This window comes from Apodemus sylvaticus, chromosome 2 (genome assembly GCF_947179515.1).
Source record: "Apodemus sylvaticus chromosome 2, mApoSyl1.1, whole genome shotgun sequence".
Lineage (NCBI taxonomy): Eukaryota > Metazoa > Chordata > Mammalia > Rodentia > Muridae > Apodemus > Apodemus sylvaticus.
Window position 1 is genome coordinate 152,794,317 of NC_067473.1, and position 23,572 is coordinate 152,817,888.

Below are 23,572 nucleotides of genomic sequence, written 5' to 3' on the forward strand. Positions count from 1 at the left end.
ACAAAATCAAAAATCCCTTTGGGAGGGTGCCTGCAGACTTAACCTTCCCTTTTCTCTTGCTAGTCTCAGAATCTCCTGCCCCCACCCCCCAACTCTCGCTGTAAGGGCTCTTTTGTGAGTACCATCCACTGTGGTCCCTAAGGTGTAACAGGAGGCCGGGCCTACCATCCAGTTCAGCGCCAGTGTCTCCAGGGTCTCCGTCCTCGGTAGCTTCCCCTCGGGTCTCCGCCGGCTCCGAGTCCACGTCCTCTTCTAGGTCATCCTCATCCAGAGGGGCTGTAAAGCAGAGAGAGTCAAGGACAAGAGGAAAGGGACAGACAGACAGACAGACAAATGCCTATGCAGGGCACAAGAAGACAGTAATGCACGGGGCCACGGGGAAAAAGGAGGCTCCAGTGACACGGAGCGTACTCTATAAGCAGTGTGGGTGCCACGGCCATGTGTCCACTCTAGTGGGGTCAAGGGGTCAAGTAGAAGCAGGAGAGAAGCCTCTGGCCTGGAGCCATCACCGTTTCCCCCAAGGCTGTGGCTGTGAGATGCTCAAGTCAGTCATAGTCAAGGGGTGCTGTGAGGCCCGGCACCGTCTTCTAACGGTGCCTACACAACAGGCCCTGGGCTGGCCCCTAATGTGCCATGAGGTAGTCCCTCCTCATTCTGAGGCAGCCAGAGGGCCCTGTTCTCATGTCCATCTTTAGGTGCCAACGCTTAGGCCTGAGGGTCAGGTGACTCATACCCAGCTCCGCTGTTAACCGCACTGGCACACGTGGAGGCCGATGCTTTTCTGGAGACAACTCAGAGTAGTTTATTAAAGTAGAAGAGTGGACCTCAGGGAATATGCAAAGTTCCCTTTCTGTCAGGTGTTCGAGGCCAACCTGGTCTACAAAAGCAAGTTCCGGGACAGCCAGGGTACACAGAGAAACCCCTATCTTGAAGAAAGCACCCCCCCCAATCCCTTTCTAGGCTCAAGAATTGCTTTTTGCGGCTGCAAAACATCTTGTTCATCCACCCTGCGTCGGGCAGCCTGAGTTTGTGCACCTCCTGGCCCTAGCCCGAGTTAGCTGAGGATCTGCTGATGGCTCAGAAGCAGAGCAGGGAGGACAGAGGCTCTGCCTTGGATGCTGTCAGCCTGAGGGGGGGAGCTTTGAGTTCTGTGGATCAGTGCATCAAAGCACATTTGGGTTTTCTCAAGGCTGAGCTGAGAGTGGGCGGGGCCGAGTCAGTGGTGTGTGTGCACTGAGCTCAGATGGTAAACCTTAAGAGGCTCTCTAAGGGGGCTTGACGCTGGGGGGCAGGGACTCTGAGTAGGAAGCAGAACCTTGAGGATTCTGGGAGTGCTGAATTTCTTGCCGTGGGAGGAGGCAGTTCTGTGAGTCTTGATATCTTTTTTTGTTTGTTTTTGTTTTTGTTCTTTTGTTTTTTCAAGATAGGGTTTCTCTGTGTAGCCCTGGCTGTCCTGGAACTCACTCAGTAGACCAGGCTGGCCTCGAGTTCAGAAATCCACCTGCCTCTGCCTCCCAGAGTGCTGGGATTACAGGCGTGCGCCACCACTGCCCAGCTGAGTCTTGATGTCTTTAACTCCTTACGTGGTACACTTTTTGTACACTTACTTTTACCACAATTCATTAGATGAAGATAGTTCAAATCTGTGAAGGACTCCCCCCCCCCCCCAAGTCTTTTAAAGACAGGGTCTCACTGTGTAGCCCTGGCAGGCTGGGAACTTGCTGTGTAGACCGAGCTGGCCTTGAACCTGAGATCCGACTGCCTCTGCCTCCCGATGAGAGGCGTGTGCCAGCATGCCCTGATGAACTTTTTCAAAGCTGAAACTGGAGAACTATGGCAAACAAGACTGGAAAACTGCAGACAGCCCAGGGTTTAGGAAGGAGCGGCTAAACTCCAGTTGTGGCCTCTTGAACCTCACCACCTGCTCTGTCTGAGACACCAGCGCCATCCTGGGAGAGAAACTCGATTATCCCCACAGGTCTAAAACCTTCCAGTGATCTTCCTGTCTGGGGACACTCAAGGGAGACATTCACCAGGGAATGTGACTGTGACTCTGGGGACACAAACACCCACTGAACAAGGCCCCTGGGTCCACCTTCAAAACTAAGCTTTGTACTTTGATGGCGTGTTCATCCTTGTATACTCTGCCAGGCAGGAGAATAAGAGGCCGCTGGAAACAGATTCTGGGCCCATCCTGGGGGGACCCTGTGCCATCGAGGTCACCACATTCTCTCTGGCAAGAAACCTGGAAATAGTATAAAGGAGACCACTCCTCAGTGGTCCAGCCTGGTCCTGGTCTCTTGTTCTTTCCTACTAAGAAATACCAGACAGAGCCTGAAGGGTGGGGGATGGGGAGTATTTCTACACTCCTGGGAATACCTGGAAAGAAACGGCGATCACATACATCAAGCAGACACTGGAGAGCTACTGTGCAGCGGTAGCGGATGTGTGTGGAGACACAGCTAGAGCAATGGAACCGGGGGATGGAATTGTTGTTAAGATGGAGCGCAGCGCTGGAAGCGGCCACACAAGTGAGGAACAGCCACGCGCTATGGAAGCTGGGAGTCACCGTTGACTGACTGGAGCTGCCTGCTAGGCCATCCTCCCTCCTCAGCCTCGTTCCCGCCTTCCTCTAGCTCAGAGGTTGATAACTCAGTGGGACTAGACGGAATCCTTTCCTACCACATGTGTCTGCTCTCAGCTGCTGGGGAGGACAGCAGGGGTGGAGGCAGGGGTGAAAGACCTATAAGCGGCACCCCTGCTGGTCCCAGATGTCACTCCAGGACACCAGTTCCCAAGCAGGGTGGACGCTGCCTCCTTGTGGGGACATGCGGGATTAGATGGGGACCTGAGGTCAGCACTGAGGACAGGACATCCTGCTGTCCTTCCCCAAATGCCAAGCGTCTCTCCTTGAGAAAAAGGTTTCCAGTAAAACAAGTAAGGACAACTAAGACTCTTCAGGCTGCCTTCGGCCTGTGTAGCCCAGTCTGGGGACCCAGCCTCACCTCCTTATCTTGTACAGTTTAGCAATGCCCACCGCTCGTCACTGCTTCTCTTAGGCAAACTTTGTAGGAGTTCCGTTTGGCCTGCTCCTCTGACAGGCTGGCTGGTAGGTTGGTAGAACGACATCTGATTTCACTCCACACCCACCGCTACCCAACTTCATTTCATTAGGTTTAAAATTTCAGCATAAAAAGCTTCCTTTCACCTTGGGTTTCACAACTGACCGCTAACGATACTTTTTAAGAGGTGTGACTGTCCTATTTCCCGCTGTTGGTCTCCAGGCTGCTGGAGGGTGGAGGAATGCACTTCTGGTCCATGCACATTTGGATTGTCTGACAAAGCATGCACGAACCCCACCCCCTGGCTTTGCCCTCGCATGCACCAGCGACAGGAGCTGAGTCCTAGAGTTAAGGCACCAGCAGAGCTGCCTAGAGAAAGAGGTTATAATGAATGGGGGTGGGAGTGTCAGATATCACCAGACTACCTCCGGAGACAGTCTCCAGCCAGGCCTGTACTGCTGCGCGGCGTACGGAGGGAAGGCCGGTCACTGAATTTAAAACAGATGATAAATGCAAAATTAAACATTGGTAAGTTCTCAGCAGGGAGAGCTGAAGTCTGTCCTAAAATTCAAAACAGAGGAAGAGGAACAGAGATATCATAAGACAGATGGCCATGTGGTACTAACAAGGGTGTGTGTGCGCGCGCGTGCGCGCGCGTGTGTATGTGTGTGTGTGTGAGAGCGCGCACGCGCATGTGCGTGCGTGCGTGCGTGTGTGTGTGTGTGTGCGCACACACACATGTTCTGGATGCTGGCCTCTATGACAGGTATTTGGAACAAGGAGAAAAGACATATCTTGAGGGAGGGCAGCTCTGGCTAGGGCTGCTGAGTTGTCCTTTTCCCCATCTTGTGGGGCATCTTGATGTCCTAGAGGAATAAAACATCACACAAAACCCCAAGTTTTCCCATGGCCCAGAAGTGATCTTCTGTAGACGCAGACCCTGACAGGGCAGGCAGCCTTGGGAGGCATCACCCCAGCCAGAGAAGGTGATGCCACCAGGGGTCATGGAAGATAGACGTCAAAGAGAATGACATATGACCACCACACCCCAATGGCTGTTGTTCCCTTTTTTATTGTAACTCCTTAGAAGAAGCCATCTGTTAGGTCACCTGCTCTGGAGGCTGAGGCAGGAGGATCTAGAGTTCAAGTTCAGCTTGGCTAGCTTAGTGAGCTTGTCTAAAAACATAAAAAAGGAAGAAAGACAGACAAAAAAAAACCAAAAAAAAAAAAAAAAAAAAAAAAAAAAGCCAGGCTTGGCGGTGGACACCTTTAATCCCAGTACTCAGGAGGCAGAAAAGGGCAGGTCTTTGTGAATCTGAGGCCAGCCTGGTCTACACAGTAAGTTCCAGGCCAGCCAGGGCTACACAGTGAGACCCTGTTTTAAACAAACAAATAAGAAAGGAGACAGAATAAAGTCCAAGAGTGCCTTAGTGGGAAACATAGGCCACTCTGTCCAAGACTTGACGCAGACCATGAGATGGCGACCCCCAGGCACCCGTGCGCTCCACCCACGCTGACTCCCAAATACGCTCCCCTCTCTCGTCCTGACATGTGCTCATGCAACAACCACTCAGCCAACACACTCTGAAGAGGGATAAAGAGTGCGCAGCTGAGAAATGCAGGAGACAGCAGATACTAGGTCTTCTGAGTCAGGTTCACATTCCTGTCTTGCATTAGTAGAGACAGAGCCTCGGAGCTCAGAGAACTTTCCATATTCTTGAACAACAGTGGTGCCCTTGCAGACAGAGCCTCTGCAGCCACGGGAAGGGCCAGGAACGGGGGCTCAGGACACACGTCGGACTCTGGGGCTCAAAGCAGTTACCTCTAGAAGTGGAGGACTCAGAGGGTGGGAGCATCCTCTCCTCCGCCTCTCTCTCACGGATGTGTGTCCAGTGCACATCAGCCTGGATCGCCAAGGGATCTGCTGCCGTTATGATCTGCTGCAGCCTCTGGTTCCCGGCTAGGGAGCCAGGCCCCCAGGAAGGAGGGTAGAGGGAGGGCAGAAAGGAACAGCAAACAGCAAAGGGAAGGAGGGAGGAGACAGCACAGGAAATGAAACAGAGTTACAGTGTTTGCCAAAACCAGTGTGAACAGGAAAGAGGACAATTGAGACCATGCATGTTTGCACACACACGCTCACGCACCCCACCCCCTTCTGTTCATTAGGTTTGATTTAGTCATTTTGAGCTTCAAATAAACTTCTTAGTACAGTGAAACCCAAACTCCACCTCCAAATGCAGAAGGAATTTTTCCTTTCTCTCGTGAAATGGATCCGAGGCCCACACTGCCCAGGGTAGAACAGGGTGGACAACCCTCACCTTATAGGATCATTACTCTAGGGCCCAGGATGTGGCTGTTACCTAGCACAGCATGAGCTCCCGATGACACCCTTCCTGCCAATCACAGGTAGACTAGGATGGTGCACAGCTCTGCCGGGAGCCAGCCCACTAACCAGGAAAGACACATGCTTTACTGAAACTTTCACTTTTACCCCCTGCCGTAAAGTTGCTGCTGGGGAGGAAAAGCCCTTTGGCCAGAGAGCACATGCTACACGCTGGCACGGTGGCAGGAGCACTGACATGGGGGACGTGTCAGCATGGAGGGTGGGACAGCAGCTTGAAGGTGAGGCAGAGGTCTGTCCTGCAAAGTCTGGAACTCCAGCATTCAGGCAGGAGTGAGACCACAGCCTCGTCCCTACTGTGGGGAGGCCGTCTTTCCTTCAAGACTGCATCTGAAGCCCTCGGACCCCTCTGGGCATGAGATCTGCCTCTCAGCTACATAAAATCTCAGCAGCCCCCCTGCATTCACTCTTGCTGCCAGAGCAGGTGGAATTCACATGCAGCCCCTGCCCCGAAGGACCTTCTCATTAGTGCTTGGGTCATGCCACACAGAAGAGTTAAGATAGCGGGACAGCCAGTAACTAAGGAGCGTTGGGGTGGGCACCGGGCACCGAGGAAGGAAGGGCGGCTATTCAGGCAGTAAGAGCAGGTGCCACTGATCTGAAGGATTCTGTGGCTTCATCCTAAAGCCAACTTCCATTTGGGAGTGTATGTCTGTCTTCTCCTGGACACCCTTAACTAGAGAGCACCTGTCACTACCAGGGCAGCTCTCTAACTTGACCTAATGAAGATGTGGCCTGGCATGGCCTGGCACAAAAGCCAAGCGAATTTTCCAATGTGGAGGTTAAACTGTGCCATCCATGATGTGGAGGGTGGGCCCCTGGGACTCTTCCTCATTTATGTGGACTCACAGCCCATCCCCAAAGACAGTCTGCCCAGATGGCACTGGCAAGGGCTGAATCATGGCAAACACACTAACAGCTTAGATGCACCAGGACCCAGGAGGGTGAGGCCCAGAGACAAGGGCTGCTCCTTTCTTTGGCTTTTAAGCCACAGAAGAAAAAGAGTTGAGCCTTTTCTCTGAGCACAGCTCTGCCTTCTGCCAATACTTGCAGACTTGTGTTGTGTCTCTGTGTGTGGTGTGTGTGTGTGTGGTGTGTGTACTTGTGTTTGGTATGTGTATTTGTGTGTGGTGTGTGTATTTGTGTGTGGTATATATATGTGTATGCGGTGTGTATATATGTGTGCTATGTGTGTGTTGTGTGCCGTATATGTGTGTTCTATGTATGCATATGTATGCTGTGTGTATGTGTGGTATATGTGTTCTGTGTGTATACTGTGTGTATGTGTTGTATGTATTGTATGTGTATGTTGTGTGGTTGTGTGTGTGTGCTGTATGTTGCATGTGTGCTGTATGTTGTATGTATGTGTGGTATGTGTATGTGCTGTGTGTGTATGGTATGTTTGTGGTGTATGTGTGTATATGGTGCATGTGGTGTGTATATGTGTATACGATGTGTGGTGTGTGTGGTGTGTGTGTATACATGATGTGTGATGTGTGTGTGTGTGTGTTGTGTGATTGGGGCCATTGGCGTCATGGAAACCCTGAGGTGAGGACTGAAAAGCTGTGGCTAGGCGGTGAGCTTTAACTGGATAGAGGGAACTCAGAGCGAAAGCCACAGGGATACAGGAGGGGGTCACAGTCCATAAACCCTGCTCTCTGTTCTCTGGGGATGGCTAACTCACACGCTAGCCTGTGCTTTGTCTGGGGAGGCCGGGTCAGGGACAGGTGCCCAGGTGCCCGGAGCCTTTGAGAACAGCTTTACAAAAAGACCTTCCACGTGGGGCCTGCTCTTGGAGGCATATTTTAGATGGCTGCTTGGGAGCCGGGGTGGAGATGCGCAGGAGGCAAAGCGGGTACCTTCACGTGTACCCATTTCTTCTTCCTTTGAGAGATGCTGGAGCCACTGGCCTTGCAGGAGTTCTCTGTCCCAGGGGCAGTACTCCCCTTCTACAGCAGGGGGAGCCAGACACCCACAGACAGCACCAAGAATCCCACAGAGGGCCAGGTAGAGAAGGGAAGGGGAGGAAAGAGAGAGAGAGCAGAGTTATCCCCACTGCATGCAAGTGTGTCCGGCCACTCGTCCACACTGGCATCCAGGTCTGCAGCCCCACAGATGCGCTGCAGGCTGGGGACAAAGGAGCATCCAGGGCTTGGCTGAGAGAGCGGTGAACCTCGCAGTGTGGCAAGTGAAGTCTTCAAGAAGGGAAGATGGGCTAACTCTCCCGGAGTTGTGTTAGGGCTAAAAGCTGCTAAGTATTCACCATCAGATAGAGCAGGCAGAATGCTTCCCTGTGGGAGCTGGGAAGGGATGGACTCACCCACCCCTGTAGTGCATGTGGGAACTCTGGGCCAGCATGGTACTACAGACGGGTCACAATAGAACAGCCATGCTCTGGCCGATGCCGGCATTTCTAGCACATTCCCTCTTTCTGTCTCATGGAACTCAGTGAGTCTGCCTAGATTCCACTTTGGCAAGAGGACGAGAGGATGCTCTCTAGGGAGGCTGCTGACACCACAAAGGGCGACCCTGAGCGTACTGGGATGGCCGAGGGCAGCAAGCGCACAGAGCCCAGGGACAGGCAATGTTGCCACAGCGGCGCTCCACCAGGCCCGGCTCCCTCCTTCCCACCCCTGGGCCCTCGGCAGCCAGGGAGAGAGTGACATTCTTACACAGTCAAGTTCCTTAAGTCTTCAGGCCACAGCCAGACAGGCGCTGGACAGAGAAATTGCAGGCCAAGGCAAGAGGAGTTTCAGAAGGAACCAGAAAGGCTGGAAACTCAAATGAGCATTCACCTGGCCCCAAAGATGGCTGACTGCGGTGGCTGGAGCTGGTCCAGTGAGCACTTCCGATCACAGCCTCCTGCCACCCTGCGCCAGGGGGGGCTCCTGGAAGGAGCCAGCCTTCCACTTCCCGATTAAAAATACCAGTGTGTGTGTGTGTGTGTGTGTGTATGTGTGTGTGTGTGTGTGTGTGTGTGTGAGAGAGAGAGAGAGAGAGAGAGAGAGAGAGAGAGAGAGAGAGCGCACAGGATGTAAAGTGAATAAATTTAAAAAATTATTAAAAATTAAAAAAAGACCTGCCGGGCGGTGGTCGCACACGCCTGTAATCCCATTTTGGGAGGCAGAGGCAGGTGGATTTCTGAGTTCGAGGCTAGCCTGGTCTACAGAGTGAGTTCCAGGACAGCCAGGGCTATACAGAGAAACCCTGTCTGGAAAAAACCAAATCCAAAAAAAAAAAAAAAAAAAAAAAAAAAAAAAAATCCCAATGTACACAAGGGACTCTTTTTTTTTTCCAGCTTGCCAGACACTGAGGGCCAGAAAACCTCAGGCCTTGAGGGCAGCGTGCAGACTCTAGCGACTGTGAGCCCTTACATTCACACTGGCTTTAAAAGCTGACGGGGTGGGAGGTGGGAGGTGAGGTGGGACGGGTCAGGACTAGAGGAGGCGGTTCTGACCTTCACTGGACTCCTCCTCTTCCTCCTCATCATAGTCTTCATCCTCTTCATACTCCTCCTCGTCCTCCTCTTCCTCGGGCTCGAAGTTCTTGGAGGCTTCTAGCTCCTCTTCGCTCCTTCCCTTCAGAAGGGCATGGATCCTGACTGCCTCCTTCCAGGGAACCCCGCCCAGGTCGGAGGTGGGCAGCTGATCTTCCTCCTCCTCCTCTTCCTCCTCTTCCTCCATCTCTGACTCAGAACTGCTGAGAGAAAGACAGCACCCTGCTTGAGTGAGGGGGTGACAGCAGGTGGAGGGGACGCTTCGGAGCCACGGTCCCGAGTAGCAGATCCCGACAAAGCAAGGCTGAGCTTGTCTAACCGAGGCTCACGGAGTCGGGATTCCCAGCCCAGGCTCTTCAGCGCTTCCCCCAGAACTCCGCAGTGACTCAGAGCCGGAGCTGTCAGGGTGCGATGTGCAGGACTCTGGTTCAGACGCACAGCTCCGAGAAGACAGAGCTTAAAGGAGCCCGACGTCAACTCACACGGGTCCTCTCTCCCCCTGCCTTCTTTTCCTCCCCACGCTGTTTCTCTCTCCCTCTTCTGAGCCTTATGTAGTTCAGGCTGGCCTCAAATTCACTATGTAGCCAAGGATGACCTGGAACTTCAGTGCTATATTAACTGAGCCACATCCTCAGCGCCTCTCCCCGCCCCCACGTTTGGAGGGAAACAGGAAACAGAATGCTTTGACTCTTAGGTTAAGCTTCTCCTATTCAGGGACTACAGTCTGCTCTGCCACACTCCAGGGCCCCACTGACCCTGGCAATACTTGCTGCCAAGCGGAGGGAGGTGGGGGTCAAAGAAGGCACACAGTGCTCTCCATGGTCACTCTCCGTGTGTCATGAAGGACCTGCGTCCCTCACTGCCTGTTGGAAGAGGGTCTAAAGCCAGAAGAAAGGGGCACACAGGGGTCCCTGTTTACTCACAGCCTGCTTGGAGAGTGGTTTTCCCTCTCCTTACTCTCTTGGTGCCATCAACTTAGGGGAGACCTCTGAAACCTTAACTGTCCAACCTGCAAAAGTTTTGTGTTTGCTCTAGGGGCTCATTGACTGACTTCTCGCTCTGATTTATCAAGTTTGTATGTGTATGAGTGTTTTGTATATCTGTGCATCACATGCATGCCTAGTGCCTTCAGACATCAGAAGAGGATGTCATATCCCCAGGATCTGGGGGTTACAGAAGGGTGTGAGTCATCATGTGGGTGCTGGGAATCGAACCTGGATCCTCCGCAAGAGTAACAAGTAGTCTTAAACACTGAGCCTTCTCTCCAGCTTCTGGGTGTTCTTTTGCGCTAACACAGAGCAGGCAATAAGGCCCACAGCAGCTGGGCCATGCAGCCTACCTTCCTGAACATGGGGTTAGTTCTCCCTGGTCTTTGCCTTTGGATAACCTATCTCCCCCATCCCTCTACCCCAACACACATGCACAGAGAGACAGACAGACAGATAGAGAGACAGACAGACAGACACACACAGCCACCTGGAGACTTCTTTCCCAGGAGTCAACAAGGAGAAGCTGGACAGCTGATGAGACCTTGTCAAGGTTCTGTGACAGGGCTTAGGACCTGCATGCACTATGTGAACCAAACCGTGGAGGTGAGTATAAAGATCTCCCAGGACATTTGCTGACCCTGAAGACCCCAGACACCCTGGGAACCAGTGTTCACAGCTTGCTGCTGACACTGGCATTACTGTTAAAGGAAGGCTCTCAGGTTGTCCCCAGAACAGCAGAACTGGCTCTCAATGTAGCTGTCTGCTACTCAGAGAGCTCTGATACAGACAGCCTGAGGCAGGCTAAGTTTGACCCAGGCAGATTCTGGCTCTTACTCCACCTGGTGATGGGCACCAATACCTGCATCCCTGGCCTACTCTGCTAGAGATAAGTACTGCATTGCGATGGACATGCGAGTAGTGATGGTTGCTGCTGATGCTAATTTGGTGACCACTGGGTACCAGGCACTCATTTGTATAATGTTCATAATAAACTCAGGACACATCATGGCCTTTTCAGATGGGGAAACTGAGGCACACAGGATAAAGGATTTGTCTACAGTCAGTCCACTGACTGAGCTGCCAATCCAGGTCTAATTCCACAGCCATGTTCTAAAATATTACACCATACACTGCTTAACAGAGATGGCTGAATCAAGTTCTCTGAACTGTGGGAGAACAAGCTCCTGGGCTGGACTGGGAGATTCACTCCTTCCTGCCTTCCTTCTTCCCTTCCTTTCTTCTTCCCTCCCTCCCTCCCTTCCTTACTTTATTTTTAAAGCCAAAGTCTCATATAACTCAAGTTGGCCTCTGCCTATACACGTATGGGATTGCAAGGATGCACCGCTACACCCAGCTTGGACAAGGCGATGCTTAAAAGGATGTCCGTTCTCATCTTCAGGGCTAACCCCTCACTAAGCAGGCTGACGCTGCGAATGCACCTGACCAAACTTGATGCTATAGGGAAGATGATAGAACACATCTGTTTCAGGCGTCTTACAGCTTTCCAGGAAGTGAGCAAGCTGCCACTCCTGCCCCTCAATTTATGAAGCATCTGATACAGGTTATTACTGTTTTCCTTTTTAGGGTGTGGCTTTTCTTTCCCCAGGGTTTCTCTGTGTAGCCCTGGATGTTCTAGAATTCACTCTGTAGATGAAACTGGCCTCAAACTCAGAGATCGATTTACCTGTACCTCCCAAGTGCTGGGATTAAAAATGTGCACCACCACTGCCTGGATTTTGTTTGTTTCTCCGTTTTTATCAAAGACCTTTCAAGGACAGAAACCATGGTTTGAACACGCATGGTGCACGTGCTCTCACCGAGGCACACCATCCTTAAGCTCTTACATTTTTCTTTCTTTCATAGAGTTTTAGTGAGCATTTTTATGTTAGATAAATGCTGCTTGCATATCTCATACAATCTAAGGCTAAGCCAACTGTATTGTTCAAGGGCTTATCAATGTGCCTGGCAGAACTGTGGGACTGGCAGTGAGGCAGGAGTGTAGGGTGTGTCCCCGAGGGCACTTTGGATGCATTGTAAGACATGTGACTGAGGCCTTAGGTCAATGAAAGCCCTGGAACTATACCAACAAGGGGCTGCCTGTGGGGCCAGCCCAAGGGGTACCTTACCACAGCGCCTGCCCCACATCTCTCTGCTGGAATGCAGCTGAACACAGCTCTGCTCAGAGATACTCTCTGGCAAGCATTCTCGCCTTTAAAGATACATCTGCCCATCATCTCTTTAAAAGTTCTTGGCTGCCGGGTGGTGACGGCGCATGCCTTTAATCCCAGCACTTTGGAGGCAGAGGCAGGCGGATTTCTGAGTGAGAGAGTCTGGCTTGCACTGACTCTGTGCATCCTTGGCATCCTGGTCTCTCCCGTACCCTTCTCTACTGGCACAGGAAACTCTGGACCACGAGAGGGCATCACATACAGGTACGACTGCTGGGGTGAGAGGGTGCACACTTGGTCGCATCACTGATCAGCTAAACAGATTTGACACCGACTGGTGAGGTCAGACACCTATGGTGTGTGGGCCCTGGCACGCAAAGATTTTGTTCCTTTCTTTGCCGGTGTCTTTGTCAAGGCTCAGAGTCACCAGTGGGGAGTCACCTCTGCTCCACACCTGGTATCCTCTGTGGAAGCAACACTCTGTGGAGGCATGCTGTTTCAGCTTCCCTTCCTGGGAAGGCTTTTCCTCTCCCGCAGACTTGCCAGCAACGACTGGTGGATCGCAGTGCTACTTACATTTTCTGTTATCTTTTCAACGATTCACAAAGTATTAGGGGAGTGGGTCATGCTCAGGCAGTCTCACAGACTGTCACTCTTTCCAGCTCTGCTCCATCTAGGGATGGTTACCTACACTGCTCTACACATACAGGGTCACAGAGCAATGATGGCTGACCTGGAGATGGGGAGGAAGAGTCACAGGGCGACTGAAAACAGGAAGAACCCAGGGCCTGGACCTCAGAATACGAAGTCGGGAGCTCAGGTCTTGTCCTCGTTACCATCAGTTTGTACCACAAAGGGACAAAATACATGACCCACTTCTATTCCTAGGACACACATGGTCAGCAGCACCCAGTGGGAACTCCAGATGCTTAGACATGTTATGACCATTCTAAACGTCACGTTCCTACCTGTTCCTTAACCTTCACACTGACTCTGAGGAAGGCGCCAGTGGTATTATTACCTTACAGATTCAGAAACTGAGGGACTTGCCTAAGGTTTCACAGCTGGTAAGAGAAGAACTAAGATTCCAACCCAATCAAACTGGTTCAAATTCCCTAGCTTATCAAGTTCCTTTGCTGCCAGCTGAATCTGGGGACCCGGTAAAGCCACTGCCCCAGGAACCCCGTAGCCAGGCAAACCGCGGGTGTCAGCTAACCTGCTGGCCACGTCTTCCTCGGTGCCTTTGTCTAACACGCTGCTCAGGTTATGCTCGGCCTGTGTCTCCTCAGGCACCTCCTCCAGCTCCTCCACCTGCCTCACGGATCGGCGGTAGTTCTCCAGCTCAATCCTCTCAGGAGTGCCTCTCAGCCTCTTGGCGATGCTGGGCTCCTCCAGGCCGTTCATGCTGGTACCTGCGGGAAAAGCGAACCGTCAGCTGAGGATGAAGCCGGAAGCTGAACTCCAGCAATGGATGATGGGGGCTGGACAAGAGGGGCTGTTGACCACTGAGGTAGCTGTAACTCATTTCTCAGGGAAAGATGCACAGTTCTCCTGGAAATCAGACCATGGCGGAAGGAGAGCTGAAAGGGTCGTGGACTGGCCCGAGGATAGGAAAGGATGCTGTGGGTGCGCACGACATTTCCCTAAGTAGGAGAGACAAAGGCCACACATCCTCATCTGCTCCGAGCCACATCAAGCAGGGAGGACGCCACCTTACAGGTGACAGTGACTGTGTGGGGGTGAGGGGTCTGTACCTGGGTCTTCAGGTGTGCCTCTCATCCCCAGGGACTAAGAGACTCAGAGAGAGGGTATCGTACTTCGAGTGGCCCCCACAAAGATGGACTGAGGTCTGGGAGGACTCTGCTGTGGGTTCTTGTAGACCTGTCACACAGGATCTGCCTGTGTGCTGTCGCCGTGTAATTGACAAATATCTTGTACGACAAGCACACTGCAGTGGCAGCACAGGGCCCCGAGCCCTCGGCTGTGCAGGAGTGGGGTCAAGGCTTGGCAGAGCAGGGTGGGTGCTGCCCATTGGGCGTACCGGCACACAAGTACACCTTCCTGTAAGCAGTCACGCACGAGGTGAAACCACCCAATTTTCTGCCCTTGTCATTCTTCACAACAGGGGTCTGAGCATCTGTCAATGACCTCTGCTGGTCCGTTAGAATGATGGGGACCACTAGAAGATACTTTTAAAAAATTCTACCATTTCTACCTCATAGCTTGCTTTTAAATATTTCTGAGAAACACTATAGACTCACAGTGCTTCTAAAACTTAAACCAGACACAAAGCATCCCTGACTCGGGTCTCCTTCAGTCCGGTGTCCTGTCTCCTTTCTCCTGTTCCTCCTGATACTTGCCACTGTCCCAGTTCTGGGCAGAGGCCCCTCGTGTATTCTGTCGTGTGCCTGCTGTGTCATGACACCACACAGGCACACTCAGACAAACCCGGGTCAGATCCTGACTCCATCAGTGACTGGAGGTGCTGACATGGTCCAAGAACGGGGTCTCGTGTGGAGAGTTCTGAATGCTTGTGAGAAAACAAAACTAGAGTCTTGTGACCTTAGTTTCTTCAAAACAAGGAACAGGTCTTAGATCGTGCGCCTCCTAGTGGCAGTGGATGGGAGTGAGCTCTGGGTGAAATGTACACAGGATACACAGTGGCTAAGGAAAGGGAGCACAGGCTGGCAAAGCAGGGAGCATGTTCCACACCATCCTGACGACCTCAGCTCAACCCCAGAACTCTCAGAGAGGTGGCCAAAGGTGAGGGGGGTCAGGACTGATGGACGGCTCTGACTGGGGCAGGTCTCTAATTGCTGACATAGTCTAAGCACCAGAGATAACACCCGAGATTTGCATGCAGTCCTACACTGACCTAATCTGGGCTGACAGGAGTCTCCTCGGACAGACCTACACTAGTTTAGCAACTCTGGGATACAAAATGCTTTGAAGGTTGGCATTTCTGTTGTCTGCAAGTTTTTGTTGTTGAAACAGGGTCTCTAGGCCAGGCTAGCCAATTCACTATAGCCAAGGCTCATCCTCCTGCCTCCCAAGTGCTGAAATTAGGGATATGTGCCACCATACCGGGCTCATTTGGTACTGGGGATTGAACACAGTGCCTCATGAACATTGCAGAAGCAATGAGCCTCAGCCTCAGCCTGTGTTTTCAATTCCTTTGCCTGGGCACAAGAGAGCTTTTCTATGAATCCAGTCAGGTGCAGGGTATATTTGCTGCCATCTCTGGCTCTTCCAAAGCAGCAGCTTCCAAAGTGACTAGAGACTCTTTACTGAAAAGCAAGATCTGATGCTAAGTCTGCTCACAAATCCAAGTATGCGTGTGCTAATGGGATCTGACATGTCCTTGGGGTCACCTCTCCTAGTCCTCACAGCCTCGGGAGCGTTGTTTTAAATACCCCGCTCCACTTCTCAGCACTAAGATCACAGCCTTAAAAGTATAAGCTCCACACACAGCTAGATGAGGGTGTCTGGGAGCTAAGTGCTCGGAGTACAAGACAGGGGCAGGCAGCCAACTCATTCTCCAAAGCAAAGCTGTCTGCCCAGGCCCCGGGAGGGCACAGGCCTCAGGTGCTGGCTCATTCCTCCTTCATCAACACCCACGAACTCCACGTCACAAAGATGAGCAGACTCCCTGACCACACACAGTGAGATTCTTTCTCAGGAACAGACACACAGCAAGTGTAAGCTTCCCAGGAACCCCTCTAATAAAGAGCAGTAACGGTATTTCTTCTAGGAGAAAAGAGAAAGTCAGAGTAAGAGCCATCACTTCAGGACAGACAAGTGCCGCTGGTCAGTTCTGACCCCAGCGAGGTGAGGTGAAGAGACACCCATGCAGAAACACACAGGAGAAGCAAAACCGGGTTCATGGTGCTGCATACTCTGTGCTGGGAACTCCGTTAGGACCTGGGGGAAGATGGCAGACACGAAGCCATCTTACATAGACTGTGGACAGCATGTCAGGCATAAGTTACTGAGTACTATGACATACGCATGCGTGTGGGGCCACGAGAGCACCTAAGAAAGCAGTGTCTGTCCTGAGTTCTCAGGGAAGGCCTTCTGGAAGACTATGCAGTTAACCAGCGTTGGCTGAAGTGTGCAGACACTTGGGTGTATGAGATCACACAGTCTGTGGGCAAGGGGACTAAAAATTGAGCTTCAAGAGGACAGCAGTAATTCAAGAGGCCACCACATTGTCCCCAGACTTGTGACACAGAGAAGGCACTTGTCCTGGTCACTGCTCCCTTTCCAGGCCTCGCCATTCTGCCCTGCTGTGGTTCTTTATATGAGAAAATGTCTTAACAGACATGCTGGAGTCTGGAGTGGCAGGTATTCTGCCCTCTGCCTGGGGTTATTTCTCTGCAGAATCTACAGGCTTTGCAGGCTAATGGATCACCAAACATCAGAACTTGGCAGTCCAAGCCTTGAGGCTCTAGGGAGGGGAGATGCTACAAATAACAAAAAGACAGTCAGAACCAGTCAGAACTATTCAGATCCTTCACACATCTGGTGCTATGGAAGGATGCATTGATAACTTTAAGTATCTTGCTGGAGATTTTGAAAAAAAAAAAAAAATTAAGGCAGAAGCCCTAATGTTGTGGCTTGCAACTATAATCCCAGCACTCAGGAAGGCTAAGGCAGGAGCATTGAGACAAGCTTGGTCTACATAGCAAGACCCTGTCTCAAAACCAAAACCATCAAACGCAGGCGAAGGTGAAGCCGGAAGCCGGGGCAGATGCGATGATACGTTTGGGAGGCAGAGGCAGCCAGAGCTCTGTGGATTCCGGGCCGGCCAGGGCTACAAAGCAAAACCGTCTCAAACAACAGAGGTGGGTTAAGGGGAAAGGCTGGGAACGCAGCTCAGCTGAAAGAGCTCTTGCCTAGCACTCCTGAGGCCCCCAGGGTTCAATGCCCAGCAGCACAAACACCAGGTACAGTAGCAGGTCAGAAAGTCAAGGTCATTCTTGGCTGTGTTCGGAATTCAGGCTGGCCTGAAATCAGCCAACCAACCAGCTACCCACCCACCCATAAACAGCACGAGGAGGGAGTTAGCCCTGTCTCTGCCCTCTGGCCCACCCAGTAGTCATTAACATAGAGCTCTGGCTCAGTCCAGTTTTCAGTGACAGGGGACTACAGAGGCAGAGAATCCCAAGGACTGGGGTCCCACTGAGGCTCAGCTTTCCTGAAGGGAAGATGGGACATCCAATGTACTGCACATTTCCAGCCCGCAATGTTTAAAGCACCTTGCCGAGTATGATGCCAATGAATCAAGATGAACATCCTTGACTCTCTGTCCTGACCAAAGAGCTATCACACAGACAGGCGAAGAGAGGCAGGGAAGGAAGAATCGGAGTAGTACAGGCCCTCGTGGTGACCTCGACATCTTCAGACTGGGACACCCCCTCCCGCTGACACGTGTAAGTGTTTGGGAGAAGGAACCGCAAGAGACAAGGGCTAAAAATGAGCAGCCACTGCGGTCTCAACAATGGTATTTAAAATGCTTTGCGAGCCACTTAGGAAGCTGAGGCAGGAGGATTGGTTGGGCCTGGAGGGCTTGTGCGATACGCCGAGACTGTAATTTTAAATAAGCAAACAAGGCTGGCAGATGTTGGTTTGAGTAGGTAAGGCACAGCCAGCCTCGTCAGGACGGGTGGCCACCTCCCTCCACATCATCTGCTCCGGCAGAGTGGCCACTGTGGAGGGACTTCCCGGCTAAAAGGGGAATGACAGACCTGGAATCCAAGTTCCAAAGGCTGATTTGTCTCTAAGTCGGTACAGGCTGATCTCAGGTCACAGGGAGGCCACTTACAGCCTCATGCATACCAAACGGGAAGAGCTCCCAGGGTCTGGCTGCGTCCTAAATAGGAAAAAGGTCCCGGGCCTGACCTGAGGCTCTGTTTTGGAACAGTCACTGCCCACGGGAGCTCCATACATCATCCCCAAAGCAGCGCTTGCTAACAGGACAACCTGCTCTCAGCGGACGGGCGGCGAGAGCTGCCAGAATCCTTTATTTGTAGCTGTCTGATTCACAGGGAGAGGGAGGGACGCAGACTGGCTTCAGCCTGCTGTCCCCAGGGCTTCAGCCTGCTGTCCCCAGGGCTTCAGTGGCACCTGTTCTCCCTGCCCTTCCTGCTGTGTTCCAAGAAACCAGTGCTGGGTGGGGGGTTCGGGTAGCAGTGTACCACCTAGGCCATCTTGAGTTTCTCCTCCGTCACCTCCCCTGCCCCTCCCCCCATCATGAATTCATTTCTGGCTCATTTTCCCAATTCCCTTTTCCTTCTAATAAAACTACCAGTACACCGTTAACAACTGCACGTATTTATGGGGTACAGTATGATCTTTTTATACATGTCAACAGTGAGTAGTTCCTACCTCCTCAAATGCTTATTCTCTGTGTTGGGACCTTTTGGGCTAATTTTTTCCAATGAGATAATGTGATATAAAGCCGTGGCGACTTCCTGGCTGTGGGACACTTGGCTAATCCCTCTGGCCTCGTGGGTACTGGTGACCCTCTTTCTCTGCCTTACTTTCTCCTACAATAGCTGTTCTAGTATGTGTGGATGAGGTCGACTTTTTCTGCTCCCGGGATTCACCCACCCAACACCAACTCCATCCACCAGGGAGCCTGCTTTCTGATGAAATATGGTGTCACACAGCTAGTAGGAGGACTGGTGACTCTGAATGTCAGCTAAAGCCTTGTTAAGTTTAAGTGACTCTGTGCCTTGAAATGGTTGGTCCATACAAGATACACTGGCCTGAAATGGTTGGTCCATCTGAGATACACTGGCCTGAAATGATTGGTCCATCTGAGATACTAGCCTGCTACTTTACCATTCAGAGACCTCTCCTTAAGTGGTTTCTCTTTCCCCCTTTTTGGTGCTAACGACTGAACTCAAGTCTGGTTAATGTAAGTATTCCTCTTTCACTGAGACCCGCCTTCAGTACCCTCTGGTCCTTTTATCAAAAGCTGCTGGAGATTTGGGCTGTGGCTTTTCTTTTGGACCATGAGCTAACTTTACACATGAATCCCCGCAGCTGACCTACAAGGTCTCTGGGGAGATATTAAGGATGAGAACTACAAAAAAAGCCACCTGGCTGGCAGCATATTCTAGACCTACCCTGAGATTGGTCAGAATCACCTGGAGGAACTAGGAACGTGTCTTCACCCACAGCCTCCGTCACTGCAAGGCCACAATGGGACCTCTACCTCAGTTTCTTCTTCCCTGCTCCGGTAGGAAGGGATTCCATTTCAGTTCTCTCCCAGGAATGCAGGAGATGCGTTGCATTCTCTCCTGCTTCCTCATACACTGGGATTCTGAGATCAAACCCTCTGAAGTGAGGTCATTCTCAGGAGAACCATGGTCTGGTCTCACTTAGAATGCAGGCTCTGTCTCCTTTGGAATATAAACCTGCAGACAGAGTCACATGTGGCACCATGGGCTCAGGTCCCAGCTGTCTGGGAGGCTGGGCAGGAAGATTCCTTTGAGCTCAGGCCCTGGAGACAGTCAAGGCAAAAGGGAGGTGTGTGTGTGGGGGGGGGGAGGGGGTCTCATAGGAAAACAAACAAAAGATTCCCTACCAAAATAAAATCAAAGCCTACCAGCAACAGGCTGCAGGCTGGCTTCAGTGACTGGGCAGGGCCAGCACAATACAGTAAGGAATCAACCTGGACCCCAGTTCACCCTCTTTCTGGTTTTGTGCTAAAGTTGCCTATGTAAGAGTCCCGCTTAGCTGTTAACAGAACAAATGGCAACCCTCTGGGAAGCGTCTTGGCCTGAGGTCCTGAAATAAAAAAAGATGGTCACTCCCTGCCTCAGGGCTGCTTTACCAAGCATGTGTCCAGTCTTCCTCCGAATTTATGAGGTAGGGCCCAAAGCCCCTGTGGCCTCCAGAGGCAGTGTGGGAAGGCTTCCCTTTCTCCCATTCCTCCGAGCACACAAGCACACCAGCCGCCTGTGATGGGGCCGCTTGACTAGCTCACATGTTTTGACCCTTCACAGCTACTTTCTGATTCTAGGAGGACATCTAGACTGCAAGCACGGAAGCTGTGTGGGAACGGGAGTGTCCCAGACGCTGGCCCAGCAAAGGAACGTCTGTCTTTGCATAGCTCCCCTTTGACAGGTCTGCTCAAAGAATTTCTCTACATCATCCAGCAAGAGGTGTTTTCTGTGAGGCAGGAGAAGGGCTCAGGTACCATGACAAGAGTGCCATCTACAACAGTCACTGAATCGTCACCTCGAAAACCTCCATCTAGACCAACAATCTGAATGCCCCTTATATGAATTGTTAAGAACAGAAACATCCCAGATTCAGAGTTTTCTGTCTACATATAATGATATACCTTGGAGGTGGTCACAAAATTCACTTAAGATTCATATTTACCTCATATACATTGCTCCAGGACACTTTGTATGAGAGCTTAAATAACTTTGTGTGTGACAGTTTCTTGGTTTGAGATTTTCCACGTGTGACGTTAGGTTTAGAAGGTTCTAGATTTTAGATAATGTATATGACATTGAGGATTCTGGGTCTCAGTGGTGTTAAGACTAACTGCTTAGCAAGTGCTTCGAGACTAGAAACTCTTCCGGTGACCCAGAACAGAAAAGGATGCTTTATGTGTGTGCATGTGTGTGCGTGCGTGCATGTTCGTGTGTGTGTGTGTGTGTGTGTGTGTGTGTAGGGTGTGATGCTGGGGTGGGATCCAGGGCCTTATGCATGGGAGGGAAGCATCCATCACGTACCTCCATTCTCAGAAATCAATTAATCAATTAATCAATCAATCGATCAATCAATCACTTTCTCTCCTCTCTACCTCCTCCCAGCCTCCAGCGACCTAATCCTGGGACCAGGCAGGAATGTGTTATTATCAGCCTAACAGTCAAGTTCATTACACTGTGCGCTCAGTTTCCTCATCTTGATAAAGGAAGTTTAGAAGGTCTTTGAAGTAGCTCACATGATGGCGCACAGGCACGGGGGAACCAATGGCAAATAACCAAGCCCCGGAGAAGGGCAACCCACTAGATAGAACAGATAGACGAGGGTAAAGTGGAGCTTCGATAGATCTGCTAATGGCTCAGGGGACACTTGGCATGAAGGCCCTTTGATGAGTGCATTGTAGAATTGCTATTTCTCCTCACAGTGAGTAGGTTCCTGGGAGCGGCTTGCATACTGGACTGGACAGATGCTAGACCAACAGCAGCCGGAGGAGGCGGCAGGACGAGAGGCCCATGACCAGCAAGAAAGGATGGCTGTGCCGACGGGCTTTCCCTAACGTGCCAGGCTTATTCACGTCTGTTTTCTGTGGTGCCTGCTAGGCAAGTCCTCCACCGTGGGCCACATCGCAGCCAGGCTGTTTGACACTCTCAGTCCATGTCATAAGCTAGTTCCACAGCAGTACATGCGTTGCCAGCTATACAGTCCCAGAGTAGACTCGGTTCTGACTCATGGAACTGAACTATAACATCTCGGAAGTGATGGATGGTCAACGAAAGGCTCTCTGAGCTAGGTCCCAGGGCCTCTCTATTTTCTTCTGTTCCCCCTTAAAGACACAAAATCTCAAATACCACACTCTCTTGAGCCGAGATTATTTTTTTGGAAAGGAACTAAAACCTCCTCTAGCGCCCCCCATGCCTTCCGCCTGAGACACATGCGCTATCAGCTACGCTTCTGTTTTCATCTATTAGATGCTCCCTAGGATTGGCTGGGAAAGGACTGGTTATATCTGGGTTCCAGACGACTAGGTTGACTCTGGAAACTCAGGCTGAGGCACTGAGAGTGCACTGACCCAGGCTGTGGAGGACCCGGCCTGTGAGCGTTCCTGTGGAAGGGGAGATGCTTGGTTCTGCAGTTGTAGCGCATGCAGGCCCTCACTCATGCACGGATTCTACCGTTCCAGCAGGTGGGCCATGGGGTGACGCCAGGCCTCGGGCCACAATGCTTTTGTAATGAGCTAGTGCAGAGCCACAGAGACCTCAGTACTGTGACGGATGGCTGCTCTGCTAGGATAGTGGGCGCTGTAACCTGTTCTCCTCGGGTCAAGCACAGAGACATCTAGTTGAAGGCAAACCCTATCAGGAATTGTTTACAATCTTGGTGTTGTGGAGTCAGCTGGTGACTTCACATGCTATCCATGCAGGCTAAAGGAAAAGTGAGGGCAGATTAGGCGGACACTTGCCCCCTTTATCTCCAAAAGAGCTGGTATCCAGTGCAGCATTGCTGCAGACTAGAGAGTCCCAAACTGAGCTGTCTCTTTCTGCTGGCAAGGAGTGCGACCCACTAGGCAATCCTGTCTAACCTGCAGGGTACCTAGACCCCGGAGGGAGCCCGGCAGCTAGCCAGTCGAACAGAGCCTTGTCGTTTCTCCCTCTCCAACTGTTCCGCCATTTTCTGGAATCTCTACCAATGATAATCTTATTTGACATTCAGAGATGCTTCTAAACAATCAGGACCGATTCAGTTTGGCTCCTTGCTCTTTACAAGAGACTTTTGGGATAGAGAGAGGAGCAGGGAGCCTCCTTCTCCCCTTTCCCGATAGATGGGAGATTAAGGTGCAGGAAGGTCACGGGGGAAGTGGACAGCAGGGGACAGCAAGTCGCTCAAATGAAGCACCTACGCTTGTTCTATGTGGATAACTGCAGCTCTCAGGGTCACCACAGGGGATGGACACATTCTGTGGGTGCCAGGACAACCCACTGCAGTTGAGGAAGGGAGTAGTGGCTCTGCTTTGAGCTCTAACTAAAGTGTGCTGTCCCTATCCTTTAGTCCAGAGTGTCAGGATGAGTCTCTCTGAGTCAGCACATACACACTGGGGTCATTGGAATGCACACATGCTCATGGTTTACACAGGAGTGGGCAGTCGAGGCCAGACGTTCTGATGGGGACAGTGAGATTTCATGTCCCCCTTCCTTATTTCTACCTCCTATTGTCCCCAACCTTCTACAAGGTGTAGTATTTATTATCAATGTCTTGTCTTCATAGGTAGTTTACAATCTGACTTCCTCCTCATGGATCAACTGGTAAACATCTACAGATGTTGTCTGGTAAGTAGGAGGATGCTACAGGCCTCTAATGCGGAGAGTCCAGAGGAACTATAGCGTACAAGACGGACTCCCACCCCCATCCTGCCCTCCAGAGAACTGCCCAGTCCAAAACATCCTCAGTGCTGAGCTTGAGGAACCTTGGCTTAGCAGCTCTATTAAATGACCTCTAACCTCAGAGGAAACAGGTCCCCCAAGCCATCTAGATCTGAGTGTGGCTTGTCTGACATATGCAGCAAGGAGAGCAGCAAGCTCAGGGCTCCTCCCCAACATCCTGACCCAAGCCATCCACCTCATGGAGAGGCAAAGTATGAAGGACCAGGCAGCTGAGGCCTGCCATGCCTGAGAGACAGCCTCTGGCTTGTGTCCAGAGAGAGGCAACCAGAGACACCAGAGGCCGAGCCA

General features: G+C 51.6%; 1 protein-coding gene across 1 annotated transcript in view; it reads right to left on the reverse strand.

Moving 5' to 3' along the window:
* Mical3 (microtubule associated monooxygenase, calponin and LIM domain containing 3) overlaps nt 1–23,572 on the reverse strand; it is a 142,593-nt gene that overhangs the window by 31,968 nt on the left and 87,053 nt on the right. The window contains exons 18-21 of the mRNA XM_052172896.1: nt 13,333–13,528; nt 8,921–9,162; nt 4,885–5,022; nt 166–276 (exon numbers count right to left, since the gene is read on the reverse strand). Coding sequence (XP_052028856.1) covers nt 166–276; nt 4,885–5,022; nt 8,921–9,162; nt 13,333–13,528 — 687 coding nt within the window. The remainder of the gene's footprint in view (nt 1–165; nt 277–4,884; nt 5,023–8,920; nt 9,163–13,332; nt 13,529–23,572) is intronic.